The 22,663-nt window shown below is 57.8% G+C and overlaps 3 protein-coding genes across 5 annotated transcripts; 1 reads left to right on the top strand and 2 right to left on the bottom strand.

Moving 5' to 3' along the window:
- The first annotated feature begins 263 nt into the window (after nucleotides 1-263).
- Nucleotides 264-2,888, top strand: LOC141750453 (uncharacterized). The gene is made up of 5 exons (XM_074605509.1): nucleotides 264-300; nucleotides 1,081-1,336; nucleotides 1,714-1,815; nucleotides 1,913-1,949; nucleotides 2,252-2,888. The coding sequence occupies exons 1-5, from the start codon at nucleotides 264-266 to the stop codon at nucleotides 2,774-2,776; spliced, it is 957 nt and encodes a 318-aa protein (XP_074461610.1). The 3' UTR covers nucleotides 2,777-2,888.
- A 731-nt stretch (nucleotides 2,889-3,619) lies between these two features.
- Nucleotides 3,620-7,190, bottom strand: LOC141750335 (E3 ubiquitin-protein ligase RNF182-like). Its single transcript, XM_074605256.1, has 2 exons — nucleotides 6,365-7,190; nucleotides 3,620-5,919 (listed from the first exon to the last, which is right to left on the bottom strand). Exon 2 carries the CDS (start codon nucleotides 5,885-5,887, stop codon nucleotides 5,162-5,164), a length of 726 nt encoding a protein of 241 aa, XP_074461357.1. The 5' UTR covers nucleotides 5,888-5,919; nucleotides 6,365-7,190; the 3' UTR covers nucleotides 3,620-5,161.
- A 2,501-nt stretch (nucleotides 7,191-9,691) lies between these two features.
- On the bottom strand, nucleotides 9,692-22,540 carry PCIF1 (phosphorylated CTD interacting factor 1). 3 transcript variants are annotated; one of them, XM_074605227.1, is made up of 17 exons: nucleotides 22,404-22,540; nucleotides 22,059-22,167; nucleotides 19,071-19,209; nucleotides 18,759-18,883; nucleotides 18,162-18,299; nucleotides 17,615-17,745; nucleotides 17,227-17,381; nucleotides 16,845-16,992; nucleotides 16,553-16,636; nucleotides 15,674-15,773; nucleotides 15,302-15,464; nucleotides 13,882-14,054; nucleotides 13,301-13,387; nucleotides 12,610-12,794; nucleotides 12,004-12,097; nucleotides 11,614-11,789; nucleotides 9,692-10,798 (listed from the first exon to the last, which is right to left on the bottom strand). In XM_074605227.1, the coding sequence occupies exons 3-17, from the start codon at nucleotides 19,192-19,194 to the stop codon at nucleotides 10,546-10,548; spliced, it is 2,136 nt and encodes a 711-aa protein (XP_074461328.1). In that variant the 5' UTR covers nucleotides 19,195-19,209; nucleotides 22,059-22,167; nucleotides 22,404-22,540; the 3' UTR covers nucleotides 9,692-10,545. The 3 variants fall into 3 exon arrangements, with proteins under 3 accessions (XP_074461328.1, XP_074461330.1, XP_074461331.1); XM_074605229.1 differs by lacking the exon at nucleotides 22,059-22,167 and having other exon boundaries at nucleotides 22,404-22,523; XM_074605230.1 differs by lacking the exons at nucleotides 18,759-18,883; nucleotides 19,071-19,209; nucleotides 22,059-22,167; nucleotides 22,404-22,540 and adding an exon at nucleotides 18,593-18,725.
- Between the last annotated feature and the right edge of the window lie 123 nt (nucleotides 22,541-22,663).

Genomic DNA, 22,663 nt, shown 5'->3' with positions numbered 1-22,663 from the left:
GGGATGCCCACTGTGCCCAGGGTGCCCGCTGTCCCCAGGGAGCCCGCTGCTCCTCCCCTGCCTGCGTACTGGACACCTGGGCTGGTGAGGCTGGACCCCTGACCTTGCCCAGCCGGGGGGTGTCGGTGTCCCCACACCTCCCCTGGGCGAGCAGCCTCAGCCGCCGGGGCTTGTGGCTCTGTCCCAGCCATGGCTGCGTCCTGCTGCCTTCACCTCCAGCTGGTGCCCTGTCTGTGCCGGCGTGTGGCTGTGCCTGTCTAGCCATGACTCAGTCGGCATCCATCTGTGTCCGTTTGCCATGTCAGTGGCTGGCCATGGCCCTCCCTGTGGCCACAGCACAGCTGGAGAGGTTGGGCCGCAGCCGGCCACTGACATGGTGGATGGACACAGCTGGACGTCACAGCAATCCACAGACGCTTTCCTAGATTACAGCCCCATTATCTAATAAAGCGGATCCGCGGCGCTGCCGGCGTCACTGATTAGGGCTGGAGGAGTCCCGTGGGGACAAGGTTACGGGGCTGCTGTGGGGCTGTGGCCAGGGCTGGGCCTGGATGTCCCCTCCTGGCTGGTGGCACAGGGTCCTGGTAGTCCTGTGGCTTCCACGCCTGGGGCTGCCGAGAGCATGGGACCATCCCGAGAGCATGGGATGGTGCTGGGATGAACGGGACTGGGGCTCCCGGCTGCTGCACATGGGGAGCTCCAGGTGCTCTGGGGCTCTGGCCATGGGGCACAGCGGGGCCGTGGAGGCTCTGGATCCCTCAGTGGTGGCACCTTGGCCCTGGGACCTTCTGCTGTCACCGGGGGCCTGCAGGGAGCCCGGGGATGCAGCAGGGCTCATTAGCACCGGTGACCTTCCCCTTCCCGTCCCCGGCCAGCGCTAAGCGGGTTTGTTACATATTTAATATCCTGAGAGCGTTATTAGTCGGTATTTAATGACGGATACAACCTGTGGGATAATCCCAGTCTGAGCGGGGCAGCACAGCGGCAGGAGACGGGCGGCTCGGGGGGTTGCGGGCTCTCAGGGCCCCTCGCCCAGCTGCCCACCGCTGCCCTGCCCGCTGTCCCCCCCTCCGCCAGCAGGCAGGAACACCCTGGTGCCTGCGGGGAAGGGTCCCCACCCCGGCAAAGGGTCCCCAGGGCTGCGGGACCCCTTCCCCTTCGCTCCTCTGCAGCTGGGAATCCAGCCGTGGGCATGGCGGCACTGGGGCTTGGGTGAAGACCTGGCCAAGCTGGAGGAGGAGCACGCTCCGGGGCAGCACCTCGCGCTGCCCGCATCCTACTGGGCCGTGCACAAGTCCTCACGCCTGCCCCCGGCCCTCCAACCTGGCCCACCGTGGCATGGAGGGGGGCTCTGCCGACACCTGCTCCCAGCACAGGTCATGGCTGGCGTCAAGGACGGGGACCAATGGCTCTTGGCACCGCAGCAGAGCCTGTGCTGTGTCCCATGTGCATCCCTGCGCGTGCTGCATCCCCATGGCCGTGTGGGGCTTACGTGGGCCCCATTGCACCCCATCCCTGGGGGCTGTATGGGCTGCGCTGGGGCCACACAGTGTTCCTGGTGTGGCTCCTGGACACGTCCTGGCTGGTGGCCGGCGGTCAGGGAGGGAGGATGCTCCCCGCCAGTCCCTGTCCAACAGTGGCCGGGGAGGGGTCGGTATCGGCTGCCCCAGATCCCCGCTGCCGCTCTCGTGGGTGCTAATACCCCCTAATCAGCTGTCAGTCACCGCGGACCCCGGCAGCTATAAAACACCCGGGAGCAGCTCCCCAGCTCCTCTCCCTGCAGCATGGCAGCTCCTCGGGGCGAGGGGAGCCCAGGTAGAGAGCCGGGGGACTGTGGGGGGCCCTGGGGAGCCCTGCGGGGTCCCCCCCAAGCCCTGCTGCCCTGTCCCTGCCCCATGCTGGCCGGCTACAGCCTGCTGCCACCCTCCCTGAGCCTCCTGGCGCCCTCGGTAAGTGCCACACGGCAGCTCCTGGGGGGACGGGACGTGGGACCCCTCCTGGGACCAGGCTGGGGCTGAGTGGGATGGTTGGGGTTGGGGAGTTGCTGTGCCGGGTTCCCTGCACCCCCTGACACCCTCCTGCCCCCTGGCACCTTGGGGGGCACAATGCCAGGCACAGGCGAGGGCAAGGACGGGCAGGACCCAGCTCTGCTCCCTCCCATGTGCGAAGGGCCGAACACCCACATGCCCCCTCCCCCGGCCACTGTTGCCCCCCAGTCCATCCTGCCCTGACACCCCTCTACCCCCTCCAGGTCTCACCAGCCTACGAGGTGCCCCCGGGGCTGCTGCCCAGCGCCGGGCTCTGCCCGCCCTGCTGCCGGCAGCCCCTTCCCGTGGAGCCGGGGCGGGCGAAGGTGGCAGCGGCACGGGAGAGCACCGGGGCGCTGAAGGCCTGGCTGGCGCGGCACCCCAGGAACCCCTACCCCAGCAAGGGGGAGAAGGTGATGCTGGCCGTGGTCAGCCGCATGAGCCTCACCCAGGTCTCCACCTGGTTCGCCAACGCCCGCCGGCGCCTCAAGAAGGAGAACAAGGCGAGCTGGGCACCGCGCAGCGCCTCGGACAGCGAGGACAGCGAGGGTGAGGGGGCTACACCAGCTGCCCCCCCCGGCCCTGACCCCAGCCCTGTGCAGGATGGGTGTGGGTACAGCCCCGAGGTGGGGCCAGGCCCCGGGCAAGGCAAGCAGCCCCAGAAAGCCAAGATCTGGAGCGTGGCAGCGATGCTGGCATCTCCCCCCGGCGAGAGCAGGTGCCCCCCGGGGGTGGCAGAGCAGGGGTAGGGCTGGGGCAGTTGTGCCCTGTCCCTGGGGACCGGGGCTGTGGCCGTGGGGAGGGGAGGGGACAGCCCCATGGCCGGGCAGGACAGGACAGATGGCCATGAGACCAGGCGGCCGCCCGGGCAAGAAGAGAGGGAGGTGTGGGCAGGGAGGGGTGTGGGGCGTTAATAAATGTGACTCTATCCGGGACCTCCTGGTGTTGCCTGTCTGTGGAGGGGACACCAGTGAGGACGCAGTGGGGATGGCGAGGGGGATGCTGGCAGGGATGTGGGCATCTCCACTGCCAGCACTGCTGTGGTTGGCTCCGCCGCCCCCGGGGAGCAGAGCAGGTCCTGCCCGAGCCCCTCAGGCTGCCCGAACCTGGCCAGGCTGCTGGGGGGTCGCCATCCCCACCACCGGCTGGGCTCCCCACGGGGGCCCCCTCCGTTCGGCAGAGGAAGACTCGCAGTGTTTCCAGGCGATCCAGTGCCTTCCTGATGCCTCCTCCCTTTCCCCCTCCCTGGACGTCCGGGGTCACCCGTGGGGTGGGCTCACACGTGGGACAAAGGGCTGGGGTGGCCGTCACAGCCCTGCGCCAAGGGGCAGTGCAGGGAGGGACACACAGGGACAGGGACACACAGGGACAGGGACACGCATGTGGGAGGCGTGGGAGGGAGCGGCAGCACCTGTGGATCGCTGAGTGGGACATCGGCTGCCGGGAAGGGGCTCAGACCAGCCGGGCTCCCCCCATCCCCCGGGGCCAGCCAGGTGGCCCCGTGCAGCCCCCAGGGTGACAAGTGGGGCCAGGGGAGCTGGCTGGGGAGGAGACAGGGGACCGGGAACCCCGGGAAGGCAAGGACACAGGGCAGAGCTGTACGTGGGCTTTTAATGTGCCTGAGAACTAGGAAACAGAAATCAAAAATAGACTTTGCTCTTCTTGATAAAAGTAATAAAATGGTTAGCGGTGTTAAATTAATCCTTACAAAACAAAACCCAAGGAGGTTAAATAAAGCCCGGAGGCTCCGCATGAAAACCACAACGACTACAAAACAGCTGCAAAGACGTCTTTACACACCAAAGAAACTCCTCTTCTCCGCTCCTCCCCTCTACGGTGCACAGCGTCGGCGAACACGGGACTCACACATGTGGGAAAGAAACACGGATGCGATGGGAGCAGCCCTGCGAGGAGCACGGGCGCCACGGACAGAACTATTTACACTATGGACACGGAGCCGTGCTGGTGCCAGTCCGGCCGCAGGAGCCCCCCGGGCTCTGCCCGTCCTCCTCCTGCCGGCGCCGGGTTGTGGCCAGCTGCCGGGGCCCTGCCAGGCTCCAAGCACTCGCGATTCCCCAACTGGGATCAGTCTCCTGGCTGCTGCTGTGCTCTCGGCACAGCTCCTGCTCTGTCTGCAGTAGAGGAGGAGGAGGAGGAGGACAAGGAACCAAGAGTTCGGCCTGAATTGCTCGTAGGCTGCAACAAGCTCCCGCAGCCGCTCCAGCCTGGGCTCCCCCTCGGCAAAGCCTGCACTGTTCTGCAAGGGAATCGTAGAATCATAGAACGGTTTGGGTGGGAAGGGACCTTTAAAGGTCATCTAGTCCAACCCCCCCTGCCATGAGCCGGGACACCTGCAACCAGACCAGGCTGCTCAGAGCCCTGTCTGACCTGACCTGGAACGTTTCCAGGGATGGGGCATCTACCACCTCCCTGAGCAACCTGGGCCAGCGTTTCACTACCCTCATTGTAGAAAATGTCTTCCTTATATCTAGTCTAAATGTACCCTCTTTTAGCTTAAAACCATTACCCCTTGTCCTGTTGTGACAGGCCCTGTTCAAATATTTGTCCCCATCTTTCGTCATAAGCCCCCGATAAGTATTGAAAGGCCGCAATAAGGTCTCCCTGGAGCCTTCTCTTCTCCAGGCTCTTCCCCGTCTCTCCCAGCCTGTCCTCACAGCAGAGGTGCTCCAGCCCGCTCATCATTTTTGTGGCCTCCTCTGGACTCGCTCCAACAGGTCCATGTCTTTTCTGTGCCAGGGGCCCCAGAGCTGGATGCGATACTCCAGGTGGGGTCTCCCCAGAGCGGAGCAGAGGGGCAGCATCGCCTCCCTCGCCCTGCTGGCCACGCTGCTTTTGATGCAGCCCAGGATGGGGTTGGCTTTCTGTGCCGTGAGCGCACATTGTTGGCCCACATCCAGCTTTCCATCCAGCAGCACCCCTGAGCCCTCCTCGGCAGGGCTGCTCGCCATCCCTTCATCCCCCAGGCAACAGGCGCTGAGCTTCTCCCAGTGGTCCAGGTAGACCTCCGCGCTGTGGGTCAGCCGTGGTTCGGGGAACACCCGTACCCCCAAGGAACAACGCTCCAAGGTGCCCAAAGCCTCCCCAGCGCAGGCACAGGGCTCAGCCGTGCAGGGTCAGGAGTGGGGGAACCCGAAGACCTCTCGGCACAGACACTGGCAGAGGCTGTAGACGATGCAGAGGAGGAGGGTGGAGGGCACGAGGCTGACCAGGACGATGCCCAGGCTGTGGTGCTCGATGAGCAGGAGGTAGATACCGAAGGGCAGGGAGCTGAAGTAGAGGAGGCAGAGGACGCCCAGGATGAAGCGGGGGACGGCTCGCCACCCCCAGGAGCGGCACTTCTGCCCGGGGCCGTGGCAGGGCAGCGTGCCCAGGCTGGCGGGGCGGTACAGCCGCACCACCTCCAGCCCTCCCAGGCCCTCCGGCGGGGCCACGTCCTCCGGCACCTCCAGGATGGTGACGACCAGGCAGTCGGGGCCGGCCGTGGGCTCCAGTACGCTGGGGCAGAGGAGAACCTCGGGGGACCGGGGGACACCCTGCTTCTTGGCCCGCTCATGGCCTGTCAGCAGTGCCAGCGCCTCGCCGTCGTCCTGCAGCTGCTGCACGTCCCCACCGGGCACCGGGCTGTGCTGGCGGCAGAAGGGGCAGCGGAGCTGGCGGGGCGACGCGTTCCCCAGCGCCACCATCTTGCGCAGGCACTTGGCGCAGAGGCGATGGCCGCAGCGCAGCAGCTTGGGCCTGCGGGCGCGGGCGTCGTAGCGGCTGTAGCAGATCTTGCACTCCAGCTCGGGGGCTACGTGTACGGGTGGCTGCAGCCCCCGCCCGCCGTCCTGGTGGGCCATGCCGCCCGAGGGCTGGCCAGGGGCTGTCTGGGCTGGGGGAGAGGGAAGCCGCTGTGAGAGAGGGCTTGGGGGGCAGATTACGGGCCCCTCTGCACCCCACAGGCTGGGTCCTGGTCACCCCCTCAGGGTCCATGACAGAGCGGGGATGGGGGAGCAGGGATGGGGAAGCAGCAGCCCCCTCCTAGGGCCAGCACAGCCCAGCTCTGACCACTGGCTGGTGCCACCAGCGCTGGGACTCATCCCCTCCCCGGTGCCTGGGAAGGAGGGAGACGTCTTTCCCAGGGGACAGGACCGGCTGCAGAGCCCCTCGGTGCTGCAGCATGGAGTGGGGGGGCTCAGGGTCCCGAGCGGGGCTTGTCCCTCCCCGTCCATCCAGGTTCCCCGGGACACCGGGCTGTGCTGGCTGCAGGGACCCCCCAGCCCTGCAGCCCCCCTCATCCTCGCGTTCCCCCCGCCCCCCCCACCACCTCCCCGTACCTGCGGTCTGTGCCGGTGCTCCCGAGTGGGAAGCAGCCGTGGGTCGGTCCCCAGCCCTGCGGCCCTGTCCGGGGAGGCAGGCGGGGTGCCGGCGGCGGCGTGCCCCCCATGGACGAGGCGTGGGGCAGGCTGCCCGCCACGCTGCGGAGGCAGCCCCGGCGCAGGGGCTGGCAGCATCCTCCGCGGCGTTGGCCTGGCAACGCGGAGCGGGAGGCGGATGCTCGGCCGGTGCCGGTGCCGGTGCCGGTGCCGTCGCCGTGCGGAGGGTGACGGTGGGTCAGGCCCACCCACGCCGCAGGGCACAGCCAGGTCCCCCTGACCCCTGCCGGGCTGCAGCGGGTCGGTTTTGGGGGGATGCCGGTGCGGCTCCCTGCAGCCCTGCTGCCCCCTCGCTCACAGGCGGCCCTGAGGATGCTCCTTCCCTGCCTGGAGGCTGCAGGCAGTGGCCCCTGGGGACATGCAGCCCCCAGCCCTGGGGAGAGGGCGGCTGCAGAGCGGGATCCTGAGGGTCCCCATGGCACGGGCAGACCCTCTCCCCTTCACCAGCCTGGGAACAGGCGGCTCTTGTACGACCCCAGGGAGAGAAGCTGCTTCAGGCATGAAGTGCCCGGTGGGGAGGGCTCTGGACACCCCTCCTGGAGTCCGTGTCACCCGCAGGATGAGGATCCCAGGGTGCCCAGAAACACCCAGTGCTGCCAGCACATGCCTGGACACCTCACCCCACTCCTGCGCCCCGGGGAGCCAGGGCTGGGGGCACTGGGGGGTCACAGCACTTGCCAGAGCCAGGCTGAGCCCTTGTCACATCCCTCTCCACGGCTGGGTCTCCCCTCAGCCCATGCCAAATTCCCCGCCCCCCCCCCCCGCTGGCTGCAGACGTTGCAGGGGCGTTTCCAGCAGCCCCAAGGGGCAGCAGCCACTAGAGCCCCCCCCTCTGCCCAGGGCAGGCTGGCAGCAGCGATTCCTTCCCAGCACAGACAGGGAAAACCTCCCTCCCACTGCGCTGCCAGCCAGGAGAGCAGCAGTGACCACCCACCACAGGCGGCAGTGTTTGTGGGGGTGACAACGGGGACCCCCAAGCAGCAATGGCCAAGCAGGGGACATGCCTGAGCCATGGCGCTGCCGTGGGTTTCCATCCCCTTGTCGGTGACAGGATCACACCTTGCTGCTCTCAGTCCTCTCGGGGGGCAGGACGGGATTTCCGTGCCGGTCAACAATGACTTTTTTTTCTCCAGGCAGGGCTGAGCTCTGGGAACTGCCCAGGTAATTATTGCCCACACCCTGACGAGCGCAGGGCTGGGCTGCAGCTCTGGCCCGCGACACAGCAGCCACTTGGGCAGGAGCTGCCCGGAGCAGCGTTAGCCAAGGACCCTTCGGTTCAAATCCTCAAGGTTTGGCCGAGTATGAAAGAGCTTTTATTCCGGGGCACCAGGCAACGTCCAGCTCCCAGTGTGACTGCTGACCATGTCACCCCCAGTCCTGCTCGTACCGGCCACCGTTCCCAGCTGTGTGCCCCGGCTGTTCCCACCACCGCAGCCCCTCGCACAGCTTGGCCTGGCCTCGGTCACCCACCCTTGGCTCCACCCCTGGTACAGGCTCGGCTGGGCAGGGAGCAGTCTGGCACTGCAGGACGGCCACCACCGAGTGTCTCGGTGGGAAGTGTCGCATCCCATCTTGGCACCGGGCTGATGGGGATGCCCTGTGCTGGCCGGTCCAGTTGCCTCAAGGATCGGGCAGCTCAGTCCTGCAAGAACCTGTTCCGTGTCCCAGCCAGCCACCTCCAGCCCCACCACCCTCACTGGATCCTTCACCAGCTGTCACTTTGTCCCTGCGCTCCTCCAGGGCCCACTGACCTCTGCCACAGGGGCTCGGCTCCTGGCATGGTCCGTCAATTAAATACGTATCAAGGTAATTGTTCATCATCCAAGGGAGCAAGACAAAGGACTCGGTGAGGACAGACTGACCAAGGAGCAGGTCTGCTGACAGGTCCCAGCATCAAGGTGTGTCTCTGGTCACCTGCACTTCAAGAGCAGCCTGCCTTGGCTCAAAATAATGAATAAAAGGGAAAAAAAAGGCTTTACAAACTGCTGCTTTCACTGTCAGAGCTCCCAACTGTCCTGAGTGACGTTAAAGAAGTTCAATGATCTCGTCTCTGTCGTTGAAAGCGTCTCTGGAGAGCTGGGAGGTACTGGGAGGCGGCCGTGCAGGTACTGGGAGCAGGCAGCGCGTGGGGCAGGGCTGCTCCTGCCCGCCACAGAGCAGCGCCGGCACTGCCGCGGCACGGGTGCTGCTGGCTGCAGAGTGCCATGGGCGCGACACAGACCCAGGATTCACGGTGCTTCCTCAGCTCCCGGCTTTTAACTAATAAACCTTTCGACCTGTGTCGAGAAACGCAGCCCCGCAAGGCTGCAGGATCACAGGCTCCCAGGCAACGCTAACCTGCCCCGGAGCCGTTTTCCTTTGGGACAGAGAAACCCAGCCAGGGAGGAGAACAGGGCTCCACGGTGCCTGCAGCCTGTCCAGGGGTGGAGGGAGCTCTACAGGTAAAGCCGGGAAATTCCCGAACCCCAGAAAGGCTGGGTCAGAGAACTACCACTGCTTTTAACCCCCCCGAGCTGCCCTCACCTCGTTGGGCCAGAAGAGACTGGTGGTAGTAAACAATTCTTTAATCCAACAGCCAGGGACAGGGTGAAATGGATGGCTGTAAGCTGAAGCAAGATCAGTCCAGCCGGGGAAGGTCTGCACTTTGAGAGTGCGGTGCACCGACCCCCAGGCTGCGCTACCCAGGAAAGGTCCCCGCTCCCCACGGACACCCCCCACCAGGCCCGCGTTAGGGACTGACTGCAGGAAAGCCCGGCCAAGCTCTCCCACCACCGCATCGGTCTCTGCTCTCTGCCAACGCGCCTGGACCTGCAACGCAGCTCAGCCTGGGCCTCCTTGACCAGGAGGCAAAGGGCTACCAAAGTGCCGAGAGCCCCGGAGCAGAGAGCCCGCGAGGAGGAGCTGGCTTCTTCTGCCCCGAAGAGGCTGAGGGCGATCACAGCTGCCTGCACCGCTTGGAGGGCCGTTACAGGGAAGAGAAAGACAGCAGCAGAAAATGAACCAGGAGGACAGTGGCCAGGTTGCTTTAGAGGGTTCACACAGGTCCTTAGGAAGAAAAAATTCACCAGGAGGGCACTGCAGCACGGAACGGGTCAGATGACAGATAGTTCTGAAAAAAACAAACAACCCCCCCAACGTTTTTCAAACTTTCAGCCAGAGTGAGACAGAGGCGAGGGCAGGTGACCAAAGGCCCGTGGCCAACAGAGAAGGAAAGGCACGGACACGGGGCAGAGCTGTATGCTGGTTTTTAATGTTCCTAAGAACTAGGAAACAGAAATCAAAAATAGACTTTGCTCTTCTTGATAAAAGTAATAAAATGGTTAGCGGTGTTAAATTAATCCTTACAAAACAAAACCCAAGGAGGTTAAATAAAGCCCGGAGGCTCCGCATAAAAACCACAACGACTACAAAACAGCTGCAAAGACGTCTTTACACACCAAAGAAACTCCTCTTCTCCGCTCCTCCCCTCTACGGTACACAGCGTCGGCGAACACGGGACTCACACATGTGGGAAAGAAACACGGATGCGATGGGAGCAGCCCTGCGAGGAGCACGGGCGCCACGGACAGAACTATTTACACTATGGACACGGAGCCGTGCTGGTGCCAGTCCGGCCGCAGGAGCCCCCGGGCTCTGCCCGTCCTCCTCCTGCCGGCGCCGGGCTGCGGCCAGCTGCTGGGGCCCCTTCAGCCGCGGCGCCAGGCACCGAGCACTCGCGCTTGCCATCCGTCCCTCCATCTGTCCCACCGTCCTTCCACCCGTGCATGCGTCCCAGCTCCGGCTGCCCCTTCCCCCGTTGCTCTGGCATCGGGGGGCTGCCTGCTCCTCCTGCCGCGCCACGCTGGGTTCCCTCGCCCTCCGGTGAGGGCTGCGGCCGAGCTCCTCTCCCCGCCGGCGGACGGGCGCTCCCCGGCGCTCCTGGGCGGGGGTGGCATGCAGTTCGCAGAGGAAAGCAGGTGCCGTGGAGCTGCTGCGCAAGAGTCCCCCAGGCCGGTGCTACGCAGCCAGCAGTCTCTCCATTGCCCCGGCAAAGCCTCCTCGGGGCCGCCGGCACCTCCCCTGCTGCCTCGCACCTCTGCACCTTAGTTGGGATTAGTCTCCCTGCTGCTGCTTTGCTCTCGGCCCAGCTCCCGCTCTTTATCTGCTGTGGAGGACGAGGAGGAGGACGATGATGACGAGGAGGAGGAGGAGGAGCTGAGGGTCCGGCCTGAATGCTTGTAGGCTGCAACAAGCTCCTGCAGCCGCTCTGGCGTGGGCTCCCACTTGGCAAAGCCTGCACTGTTCTGCAGGAAGAGGACGGCTGTGTTGTGCACGGCCTTGTAGTACATCTCCTCTCTGCAAGGGAAGACACAGGCTCTCAGCATCTCCCATGGCCCACCTGCCCAGAAGTCACACAACTGCCACCCACACACACTTCCTAGCACCCGCCCCTCCTCCTGTGGGTTGTGTTTAGGACAAGTATTTATCTGTCCTTTTCTCTCATTATTCTGGGGAAAAAGCAGGCAGAATGGAGTGCACGGCAACTCTGAGTAAAGGTAGAGGCTCGCAAACTTTCAGAGTAGAAGCACTGACACTGCATAGCCACCTAGCTCTCCTCCAGCACGTGCACTGGGACATTGCTGTCCCTGAAGAAGGAAACTCATCAGGGTAAGGCATCAATCGTAACCAGGTCCAGAGAAGTGTTTAAGCACTTGTTACTTGAACTTGTTGCTTAAACAGCAGGCCAACGGTCCTCCACTGAGGACCAAGATCCTACCTGCCCCTTACTTCTGCTTCCCCCCAAGTGACACGGAACCGCTGCGGCATTTGTCAGACTGGGAAACGCTGCTCAGCGGGCTCACCAGATCAGAGAGCTGGCAGGGGAGCACAGATGATCACCACAGCACCACGTGTATGACCTGTTCAGACTGGACTTGCACCCAAGGAATATCCCACTCACAAGCTTTTTCTTAGTCTAATACCTCAGTAGTGATTAAATGAACATGAAATTCAGAACACACTGCATGCCTATCTTAAAATCCAGGGTGATTATGCGCTGTGTTTTTCCTTGCCTGTTCCCTATTTTCCATTGATTTCAACTTGGGATGGGATATTTCTGTCACACGGCTTCAGAAACACATTTCCCAGAAGGACCTGAGAAAAAGGCCTACTTTTTGCAGACATGCTGAGACCCGCTGCGGTATTCGTGATCAAAGGCTGGCAGGATGAGCTGGTGCCGCTTGAACTTGCTCTGCTCCATGCGGGTCAGGGCTGGTGTAGGAGGGTCCCGCCACTCGGGGATGAAGACGATAAAGGAGAGAGGCTCACTGGAGTTCTCCAGCAGTTTCTAGTTCAACAAGAAAATGAACAATCTCAGCGCTGGCTGAGCAATGACATGTCTAATGAGTTCTGAAAGGAAATATTCCTGCTTCTAGAGTGATGCTGCAGCAGTCACCGCCCTTTGCCTTCAGCATTGCAGCCCTGCTGTGAGGGTGCAGTGGGGAGGAGAGGACGGATGGCACAGCTCCATTCAGAACAACTCCACAGGTGAGCTGACATACCTCAAAGTGAGAGACCATGGCATCCATCAGTTCCTCACAGAACGGAGGATTTGCCTCAAAAGAGCCACTTATAGGGAAGAAATCCAGGCACGGGCTGGAGGAAAAAGGCAAAGAGCCCCATCAGAGAGGCCAAAATTCTCATTTTCAGACTTTAAAAAGCATCCATTTCCTCAGAAAAGGCAGTCATACTCTCAGAAAGCCTGAATCCCCAGCAGCACAGAGCCTGCAGCTTCTAACAGCTGGACTGGTCACTGAGGACACGCTCCATCTGTAGTCCCTGGAGGTGACTGCTGATTCAACCTGAGTGCTTGAGGGCCCGGGTCTCCCATTCTTCAGAACAAGGGCAAGTGCTGGCACACCTATAAATTGCATTACCCCAGGGACCAGAGCCCTCTAACTAGACCAACGGCACACTCCTGACGGTTTCACAGCCAGCCTGTGTCCACTCATTGCCTTTAGGCGGGCCTGAAGTACACAACCTTCTGAGCAGACATCACAGAACCACCTACCACCCTGAATACACGCACACGTCAGCCTGTCTTGAGTCATCGCACGTGCACACACCCACACAGAAACACAGCAAGGGCACCGGAAAGTAAGACTCACCCCCTGGATCCAAAATACCCGTCTGTATCCAAGAAGGCCGAACAGTACTGTTTAAAATAGCAATTCAGGGGCGAGGCAAAGCATTCAAAACTCACTCCAAAGAGTTTGTGGAGGGCTTCAAAGACGTGCACGGGAAGTGCCCCCTGCAGACCAGTTCCTTCGTACAGACCCACACCGAACATCATCTGAGGAGAGCAAACCCCGGTGAGCCGTGCCTGTACTCGCTGTTCCTGCTGCTCCCTTCACTGACCACGGACCCAGGGCCATACGTCCATGCACCCACTCCTCTAGGTATGCAGGGCCCCCTCGTCCTTTCTCAAATTCGTGGAGGTCCCCTGCATGTACCCAAGAATGCTCTTTAGATATTTCATCCAACTCAGGCCCCACAAACGAACTGTCAATTTTCACATATACTCCCCACGAACCTTCAGCTGGCACTCAAGAGTCAAGAACTACTGAAGGTTTCTTTCATGAAAATTTATCTTTACCACCCTTGAAGTCTCCTGTCAAGATTGCAATTGGTCCCCAAACCACAGTCTTATCTCAAAACACCGGGAGCAGACAGCGGACTCAGTCTAAGCCCTGTTTTGTGTCAGGCTCCCAGAGCTGTGCACCTCCCCCAAAGCAAAGACGAGTTCAGTTCCCCACTATTACTAAGGCTTTCCGATGTACAACTGTGATTAGACAGTACCTGGTATCGACGGAGAAGGCACCAAACCCTGGGCAGAAACTTTTCAAAGCCAGAGTCGTCTATGCAACTGTACCGATAGAGAAGCCACTGGAAGAGAAAGCCCAGCCATTAAACACAAACGGACTCAACAAAGATAAAACAGTACACAAATACACATGACATGGAGAGGGACACCGATGAAAACAGGAGCAGGTGGGGCTCTGCATGGAGGTTTTTCAGCACATCTGCTTTTACCATGTGAGTGAACTGTGAGCTCTTTACTAGCATGAATGAAAAAAAATCAGCGACTGCCTCTCAGCAAGGGCTGCCTTGCTGTGACTACGATCATTCTCGCAGCACAGTATGTATCCAGAGCATACGCGCAACACCTTGTAAGTATTCCCAGCAGAAGCCTGACCCTGAGTAAGGTGAAAGCAGCCGTCCTCATTTCTGCTACTATTAGGGCAGTGTCTGACAGCCTCTGCCAGGTCAGCACGCCATTCCTCTGCGCAGTCTCTCCTCTCAGAGGACAAGGAGAAGTAAAACCTCTCACCAAAGAGCAGTTTGTGACAAGTCACGCAGGACTGGCAGTCAGCCCTTACCAGCTTGCTGAAGTAGTTGCGGCTCACTTTCACCATCTCCCCTTTGTACCGCACACATGCCACATTGTTTTCCATGTGCATTTCCACGCTGGGGAGTGGTGGGGAGGGGATGGCCAGTCTCACTGGGTAACAGTATACGAGCCTGTCCTGGACTTCAGGAGCTTCTACCTCAGCTATGGAGAATAAAGAGAAAGGCAGCCCATTAGAATCCAAGGAAATCTGTGACAGCTCTTCCTTCCACCTGAAAACATGCAGTGACAGGAATAGGGCTAAAGAGCAGACTGGTCACCCCAAAGGACCACCATGGTGGTCCTTCACAGATCTTGTAGGTAGCTAGCTAGATTCAGAGCTGACTCTCCAAATTAATTCCATCCCCCGCTGCCAGAGCATAGGGAGGACCCATTTCACAGTATTTCTCCATCTCTACCACAGCAGATCTGTAGACTGTACACAATTCCAGCATCAGGAGGCATGTTCCAGACAAGTAAAACACCTTCCTTGTCATTACTAACAGTTATTTCAGTTTGCACCAAACTCGGCCAAAGCACAATAAACACTCCCAGGCTGCCAAATGCAGGAGACAAAGGAATCCTCCCGCCACCTTGTGGTTACCCACCGGGGACAGCAGCTTAGCCTCGGCTTCAGCAGGAAAAAAAAAAAAGAGCTCACAGGAAAATCAATTGGAAGGAATCATGGATTCAATCGGGTGGGAAGCAGCAAAAACAAGCAGCAAAAGGCAGACACTGGGATCTGAAGGGAGTCTGAGCAGAGCTAGGACCCAAAAAGGAAAAGGACTAACAGAACGGTGGTGATGAACAAAGCAGGGAGCATGGAAGAAGAAAAAGGTGACCAGGGGCAGAAGTACAGACATAAACTAGGAAGAAAACAGAGAAAAGATCAAGAAACATAAATCCTCTTCTGGGAAAGAAAGAAGGGTGCCCAGTGATGCGCTAGGAAGCAGAGGAGTGCAGAAGGTGCTTAGATCCCAAGAAATGTGTCAAAGGAGAATACAGGAAGGAGAAAGAACTTGGCATTAGGAAGGGGAGTGTCAGCTGTCCCCAGGAACTAATGAAGAAGCAGAGCAAAAAAGCACGGTCCAGGGAAAGAAACTAACACCCTGTTCAGTGTGGTCAGCTCCTGACATGCTGCTTAATACTGACAGATCATACCTTTATGATATTTGATATTACAGCCGGTATCAGTGCCTGATGGAAAGACACCTTGCCACTGCATAGGCACTGCCAGACTCTGTCAGCTAAGGCCTATGCTGGACTGGCTATTTCTGACTGTTAAATCCAACCCCGTGGACTCAGATCAGCCCTCCCAACAGATAACGCTATTTGAATGGGGACAGGCCAGAGAACATCGCCTTTATGTTGCAGTGCTGTAGCCCTATAGCTCTTCAGAGCTGACTGCGTACCAGATATATTGTTCTCTTTGAGGATGGCAAGATGCTTCTCCCGGATCCGCTTGACGTATTCAAGGGATATGTAGTAAATCTTACTGCAGATGCCTTCAACGGAGTCCTTTGCTGCAGCAGACACATGGGGCCCACACTGTTTGCGTAAGTGCTCCAGGCGGTCCTGCAGAAGCAGAGAACCAGAGCCCCTTACACAACCTGCCGCTGGACTCCCCAGAGGTATGCAGTCCCCATGCTGCTGTCACTCCCATTTCACAGAGCAAAGGAAAGCAATCGCAGCCTTCTCCAGAAGGACCTTTATCTGGCCCCAACACGCCCCCCATCCTTTCCCAGGCTCCCTGCGCTCAGCCACACGAGCAAAGGGATACTGACCATGTAGTCCTCCTTAGAGGCAGAATGGTCCCGTCGCAGCCAGCTGAAGGTGTCCTCCACATTCCACTTCACCACCTTCCTGCTGTCTGGTGAAGCACTCCTGCACAAAACGGAGAAGCAAACTTTAACCCACAGCTGCACGGCAATATATTCCATCCCACCACAACCGTCTTCTGTCAGCAGGGGAACACAGCTGCTGACGCTTCCTCAAGGCCCTACCCTGTCACTCCCCTCCAGGCCTCCTCTGGAAAGTGCTTCCAGACATTTGTATGACTAGGGACTGCCACGCTTTCTCCAAAACACAGTGTAGCTGTGTCCAGTCCTCTCTGCAACTGGAGAGGCAGATAAAAGCCATCTATCATGGAAATGGTCCACTGTGATCTTGCCTCTCATTTTCAAATGCAGCCACTGCTAGGAGCTTGTGACTCTTGAGAAAACTACCCCATTAACAAGCTTTTTGTTTTCCCCACAAGGCTATCTTCCTCAATTCTGTCCTCTGGCAGAACTTGTCAGAAAAATCATACATGGTATAACATAACACCACTCTAAGCCTGTTGCTCTTTAATAGCAGTGAGTGCCCAAGTACTTGTTGTTTTTTTCCTCAGAGATAAATGACAGAAGGCATTCTGTGTCCAGTATTTCACAGATTCTCACTAGTCTCTGCATACACTCGGCTTCCCAACATTAGATTTTACTGTAACATTACTATCAAAAGATGCCTCCAGCACGATTGCTTTTCTTCTGTACGTTCCTAACCTTGCTTTTTCCTCAGTAAGATGATGATCAGCACTGAATAAGGTGGGATCCAGCAGCCCCTTCTAAAACCCCTATAACTTTTTTCTGTTCTGAACGTGACAGCACTGTAACAGGAACTCCCACCTGGATTCAATCAGGCGTTTTGCAGCCTCGGCATACTTGAAGAGCAGTCTCTTGGCTTCCTCCCGGAATTTGATTCTGGATAACCTGAGGTAAGTATAAATTCATATGCATCAGTTCCACGGCTGCCACGAAGGTATGGAGGCCAGGTCCAGTTCCCAAGCTTTATATCACCAGCACCCTACCACTTCATCAGCGAAAGTAAAACACAAAAGCACAGAATCGCAGCAGGTAAATCACTGGACTAGCCCAAGACAAAAACATCGCAGCAAGGTGCCCTGTCTTTGAACAGTACCTGATGGGAATGTCATTCATGATCTCTCTGAACATGGAGGGAGACACTACTGGCTCGCAGTCACTTGGTAGAAGAGGATCTGTCCCTTTATCAACCACCTTCCTCTCCAACATCCAGCGATTAAAGGACTCCCTTGGAGGGTCAATCCCTGGAGAAGCACAGAAAAAGTGTCTAATCAGTACGATAAAGAGATGCTCAGAAGCTCCGTTAAGGATCATCTCATCGAAGTTCTGCCTAATGAGTTCACAACCAACAATGTCACAGAGAGTACAACCATCACAAAAAGAGATCGCAAGGACAAGACAGACATAAACCAGAAGGAAGAACCCCACAGTACCGCAGGATTGAGAAAACAAATCAGGGGAACCCAACAGAAACTTACCTTCTCGCTGCTGGCAGAGCTCACGATAATGTTGCCGCAGCTTCAGAATGAGCTGGGATCGAAGCAGCTCCACCTCAGGGTGTGGAGAAAGCACTTCAGATGGTGCTCTCTGCTTAATCACTGCATTTGTCTGAATATCCAGGTCCCAATATACTCTATGGCAGAAGCAAATGTTATCAGGATGGCCAGTCATCAGCTAATTATCAAATATTACTTCTAAAGATGATTCCTTGAGCTGTTTCACCAGCCAGGAAACTAAACTATCAAGCCTCTTTGCAAAGATATAGGAGGGTGTTATGTCCCTCAGGTTCTTCTTCAAAGATGTCTGGAAACCCATGTGTCTCTAATCTACCACCGAGAAAAGAGAAAACAAATGGAGACAACTCACTCAGTTGGTCGTAAAAGAGCTGCCTGCTGTTTATCTTCAGGTGAAACACACCATGCCTTCAGGACAGAAGTTCCTGGAATACTGGGAGAGCTGGGGACTGGCTGAGCAGCTGGGTTCCCCGGGACATCCGCCTGGGTGTATAAAAAATGAATTACTGCCCTACAGAGACAGGTAAAGGGGAAGCAACCCAGTACACCTAACAATCCTGCACGAGTACAGCACTCAGGATACCCCAGTGAATTGCTAGAGCACATTTTGCCTGCTGTTGGCATGTTAACACAGACTTGTGAGCTACCATGTTTCTCAGTCATAACGTTGTCTCACAACTCCCATACTCCAGCTCAGGCTGTAAGAGAGAAATGACAACTTGGCAGGACCTGAGTCTGCTCTCACTTTTGTACTTTCTGCGCATCAGCTGTCACAGCTCGAGTTGAACTAGGGTGGCACAACATCGCACAGTTCAAAAAAAAACAGGTCCAAGCTCTACACCGTCTAGGTTTCAGTTTGAACATTCTTAAGCCTATTTGTTTCACAGCACCAGACTCACCTTGGGCTTTTTCACACTGTTGCCACTTGGTGGAACCTCCTCAGAGAACCTCCTCTTCCTTTGCTTGCTCTCCACAGAGGTATCTATCATCCCACCTTCCAGTGGCATAGGAGCCGCATTCAGTCCCAGAGGGTCTGACTACAAGTGTCCAAAGAACAGCAGCACACATTAGTTCATCAGCTGCCACTGCAGAGTCCCAAACAAATGTAATAAGCTCTTTTAATTGCCCATTTCACTGCCCCAGGCTCCTACATGGATGGAAATAAGGACACCAATACTCACACCTACAGAGAACTACAAATTTCTCTTCTAGACCCGCGTCCGCATTCTTTTTTTAAAGACTTAAATGAGAAAAATGCAACACAGCTCCACCAGGCTGAGTGCTCTTTGAGTAGTGCACTACACTGGAACAGCACTACCTGAGCGCGCACCTGAAAGATTTCATCAGAACCAAGACAGACACTGGACTCAGCAAGGAGTTCTGAAGGTAGAGGAGACCCTCCCACACGTGCAATCTGAAGTCCACACGACCATGGCATCTGCCCCTGCAGAATATCCCAGTATTGGCACAGCCCCTCAAGACAAGTGCTTACTTACAATGACATCGTGTTGTCCCAGAACAGGCATTTCCCACAGAGACTGGTTAGTGAAGCGGTTGAAGTAGTAAGGGCGGTTCTCCCGCTTGCTCCAGCACTTCTCCCAGCCAGCCTGCACCAGCTCATCTGAGAATACAGTGAGAGAGTCAGGACAACCGCAGCCCTGCCCTTCAGGTCCCCATTACTGCCACAGCGCACTCTGAAATATGCACCGTTCCTAGCCTCCCCTGGCAGCCCCGCTTCACGTTCTCTCCCCTGCTACCAGGGCCCTGCAGAACTCCGTGCTCAGCCTTCCCAAAAGCAGAGTCAGTACCTGGCAGGTCCTGTACCAGTCGCATAGGTTTGGGGGAGCTGGGCTGGTTCTGGTTGGAGGTGCCAGGTGAGTGACTCATGAGAGATGCTTCCTCCGCAGGGCTTCCGTGATTCTCATTGGCCATTTCTCAGCAACCGCACTAGAAAAAAATACACATAAAATCCGTGTTACAGCAGGAAAAGATCTCAGATCCACCTGGCCCACTCAGCTGCAGCACTACACATTCGTTCTGACAATAAAGCAGGGTTTGAACCAGCACACACAAAACAGGACCTAGGCCCTGAAAAATACCTGTTATCCTAGATACAACTAGCTATGAGGAATGCTGAGCTTTAAATGGCGTCAACCAGGTAGTTCGTAAGGTCAGCATTCAAAAATACTCACTTTTCAGCTAGATCTCTCCTAAGAGGGCAGCGCCTGGTCCCATACATCAGGACTGAGAGCATAAAAAATAAAATACACTCCTCTGTGAACACGTACCACCTTCTGCCATGCTAATACTACTAGTTATATCTGATCTGTTATCTTCAGAGACAGTTTAAATCAACATTTATAAACACATAACTGCACATAATTTAAACAAAAGGCTTTTATTAAAAAAAATCTTCTATACAAAATAGCCCTAGTGCTTCACTAATAACAACTTCTGGGCTCCAGAGAACCACAGGTTGGGAATCGGGAACGCCTGAGTTACTTTCCTCAGTATGTCCCAGGCCCAGACTGGCTGCAAAGCCTCAGCCGGGCTGTTTTAGCCTTTGTTACTTCTTCATCTTCATAACAACAGTTATGCAAAGGAAGGTCTGTTGAAACAATAAAGCTCATCTTAATCATAATTTAATGTTGCCAGCTGGAGAGAAACAGCCAGGCTTTTCCTCTCTTAGTCACCATTCTTCCCCCCGGGGAAGTTTCTGAAACAGCACCGTAGATTGCTCCTCTCTGGCAGCTCTAAATACAGTGGCAATGAACTGAGGGGAAACAGGGCATTTTAAATAATTACCATCTACCTCAGTTACTTAACTCTATTCGGGCCTTTGGAGACACTCTACACAACAACAAAGTTAGGGCTGCGGTACCACAATTGTATACACAAGTGTGTTTTTTAACTGAATGCCATAGTAGCCCTAGCAGTAGGCTCCCTTGTATATCATCTCTTAAGTAAAAAAACTCTGGTTTGGTTTGCACGCTAGGCCATTTTGGATTTATTCACCCTTGTTCCCCTCCCTGATCATAAAAATTCTGCTGCTATTTCAGAAGAGCAGAACAGTAGGAGCCAACAATGATCAAGAACCGGTAGGCACTAGCTAAGTTGTCTATTGGGATCAGTGTGATGCAGGCCAGGGCTGAGGAACGCTTGACCCTTCCAGCATCTTGGAAGATGTTTCCATCCTTCTAGCAAGGGTAAGCAAAAGGTGTGGGATGCTGCAGAAACCTGGAGTTTCGGTCTCTGCTCAGAACTAGGCAGATAACAATAACCAAGCCCAGGGGCGAAAGTGTCTGCTACAGAGCGTGCCAATGCAATCATGGACATTTAATTGCCTCAGCAGGTGAGTGTTGTGCAATATTTGTTTACTCACACTTCCTCCTGAACTCCAACCCCGCCATGCCCTCTACAGTCACTTCACTTCAGCTAGCTGCCAGAAAGGCAGCAAGTTTAACCCAGCCGCCTCAAAGAGACATGGCAGCAGCTCAGACTCGTGTCGGGGACGTCAAAGTGGGGAAGCAGATCGGAGCCCGAGGGGCACGAGCCTCATCTGGCAGTACTGCAGGTGCAGTCACTTTTGAAGGATGTGTTTAGAGCCCCTCCTTCTTAAACTAAAAACATTCGCACATGCAGTTGCTAATGTGTCCTGCACATTACACTGACAACACATTCTATTGAACTGGTACGTACTAAGGGGACCAGACCTCCCAAAGTGAGCCCAGGATGTAATTCAAGAAGTTACAGATAGTGCTGGGTATCAACATCTTCCTAGACTGGCCAGCACACACCAGCTGCGGCAACTTGCCAGTGTTTTTCACCACTCATTGCTCAAAACAGCTGTCAAATCGGGTTCATTCTTTTTGCCTTCTCCCATTTATGAAGTACAATGTGGGAGGCAGACAAGAAGCTTTATCACTTGATCAGCGTTGATGAGTACTAAATACAAGTACCCTTAAGGTCTGGGAAAAGGAAAAAAGCAAACTAAACAACACTAAGTAGTGTTGCTGACAGAAGCAACACTACTTTTATGTAACTAATATTGGGACTTAGACAGTGAAAGGGATCCAGAGTAAGCATTTTATGGTGATTATGGTATTGTTTTTATACACCATGGCAATGCGTACAGTACTTCACAGTCACAGTAGAACGCTGTCCCTGCCCAGAGAGCTTACAACCTAGGAGCAGCAGCACAACCAGAGAAGGTGGAAGAAGACACAAAGTAAAGAAGTACAGCAAACAGGATCATTATTTGTTTCCATTTCACCGAGGTAGGATTTTTACACAAGACGACAGCAAACGCAGACAAAGGAGAGCAGCGACAGCCCCCTGGGGCACAGCAAGGTTCTCCCTCATCCCAGATCCACGACTGCTTCGGGAGGCTGGAAGCCAGGCCACTGCCTCCTTCCGTCAGTGCTTCTCCCTTTCCCGAGAGCCAGCCCTTGCGCCCGGCCAGACGGGACAGGGGCTGCGCAGAGCGCGGAGCTCCCGGGGCGGCACACGCACACGCGTGGCGAGCGCGCCGGGGACCGAGGGACCGTGTCTGCCGAGGGAAAGCATGCTGCCGGGCAGCGCGGAGGGCAGCTACCCTCCGGGAAGCGGTGACGGGACGGAGCTCCTCGGCGCGGCGGGCCGGGACCGGCGGGCAACCACAGGCGCCGGGGCCCAGCGAGTGCGGAGCGGAGGCGACGGCGGCGACAACTCTGCAGGCTGGACGGGAGGAGTCCGGGGACACGGTCTAAGCGGGGCGGAGGCCGGGCGGCCCCGCGACCGGGCAGGCGAGTACTTACGGTGGCGAGCTGCCTGGCGGGACGCGTGGCCGTCGCTCCGTGCTCGCCGCTGGCGTGCCGGGGCCGCATCCTCATAGCGGGGCGTCCCGCGCCTGGCCCGCGGGGGCCGCTGCGGAGACAGGAGGCCGTTACGGCGCGCCGCGGGGGAGGAGCCGCCGGAACGCGCGCAGGCGCGGCGGCAGCGGCGGGAGCGCGGCCACCAGCGCAGCCGGGGCAGGCGCAGCGGCCGCGCTCTAAGATGGCGGCCGCGGGCCTGCGCCTCCTGCGCCGCCTACCCCTCCGCCGCCCGCCCGCCCTCTCCTCCTCCTCCAGGGCAGGCCCCGGCCGCGCGGGAGCGCCGCTTACCTGGGCGTGAGGTCGGGAGCTGTAGGCACCGGGCACCGCTGCGTCTCCCGCCGCCGCCCCACCTCCGCCTCGCCCGCCCCACCGCCGCCATCTTGCGCCGGGACGGCGGGCCGCCGGGGCGCAGGCGCGGGGCCGCCCCGCCCTGGGCACTGCGCAGGCGCCGCCGCCCGGCCACCGCCCGGCGCATGCGCACTGCGCCCCGGCGGCCCGGCCCGACGGCAAAGCGCCTGCGCGGCGCCGGGCCCGCGCTTTGGCGGGCG

The sequence above is a fragment of the Larus michahellis genome, chromosome 12 (genome assembly GCF_964199755.1).
Source record: "Larus michahellis chromosome 12, bLarMic1.1, whole genome shotgun sequence".
Classification (NCBI taxonomy): Eukaryota; Metazoa; Chordata; class Aves; order Charadriiformes; family Laridae; genus Larus; species Larus michahellis.
The sequence above is the reverse complement of the archived record's forward strand: the minus strand, read 5'-3'. Positions and strand labels throughout refer to the sequence as shown.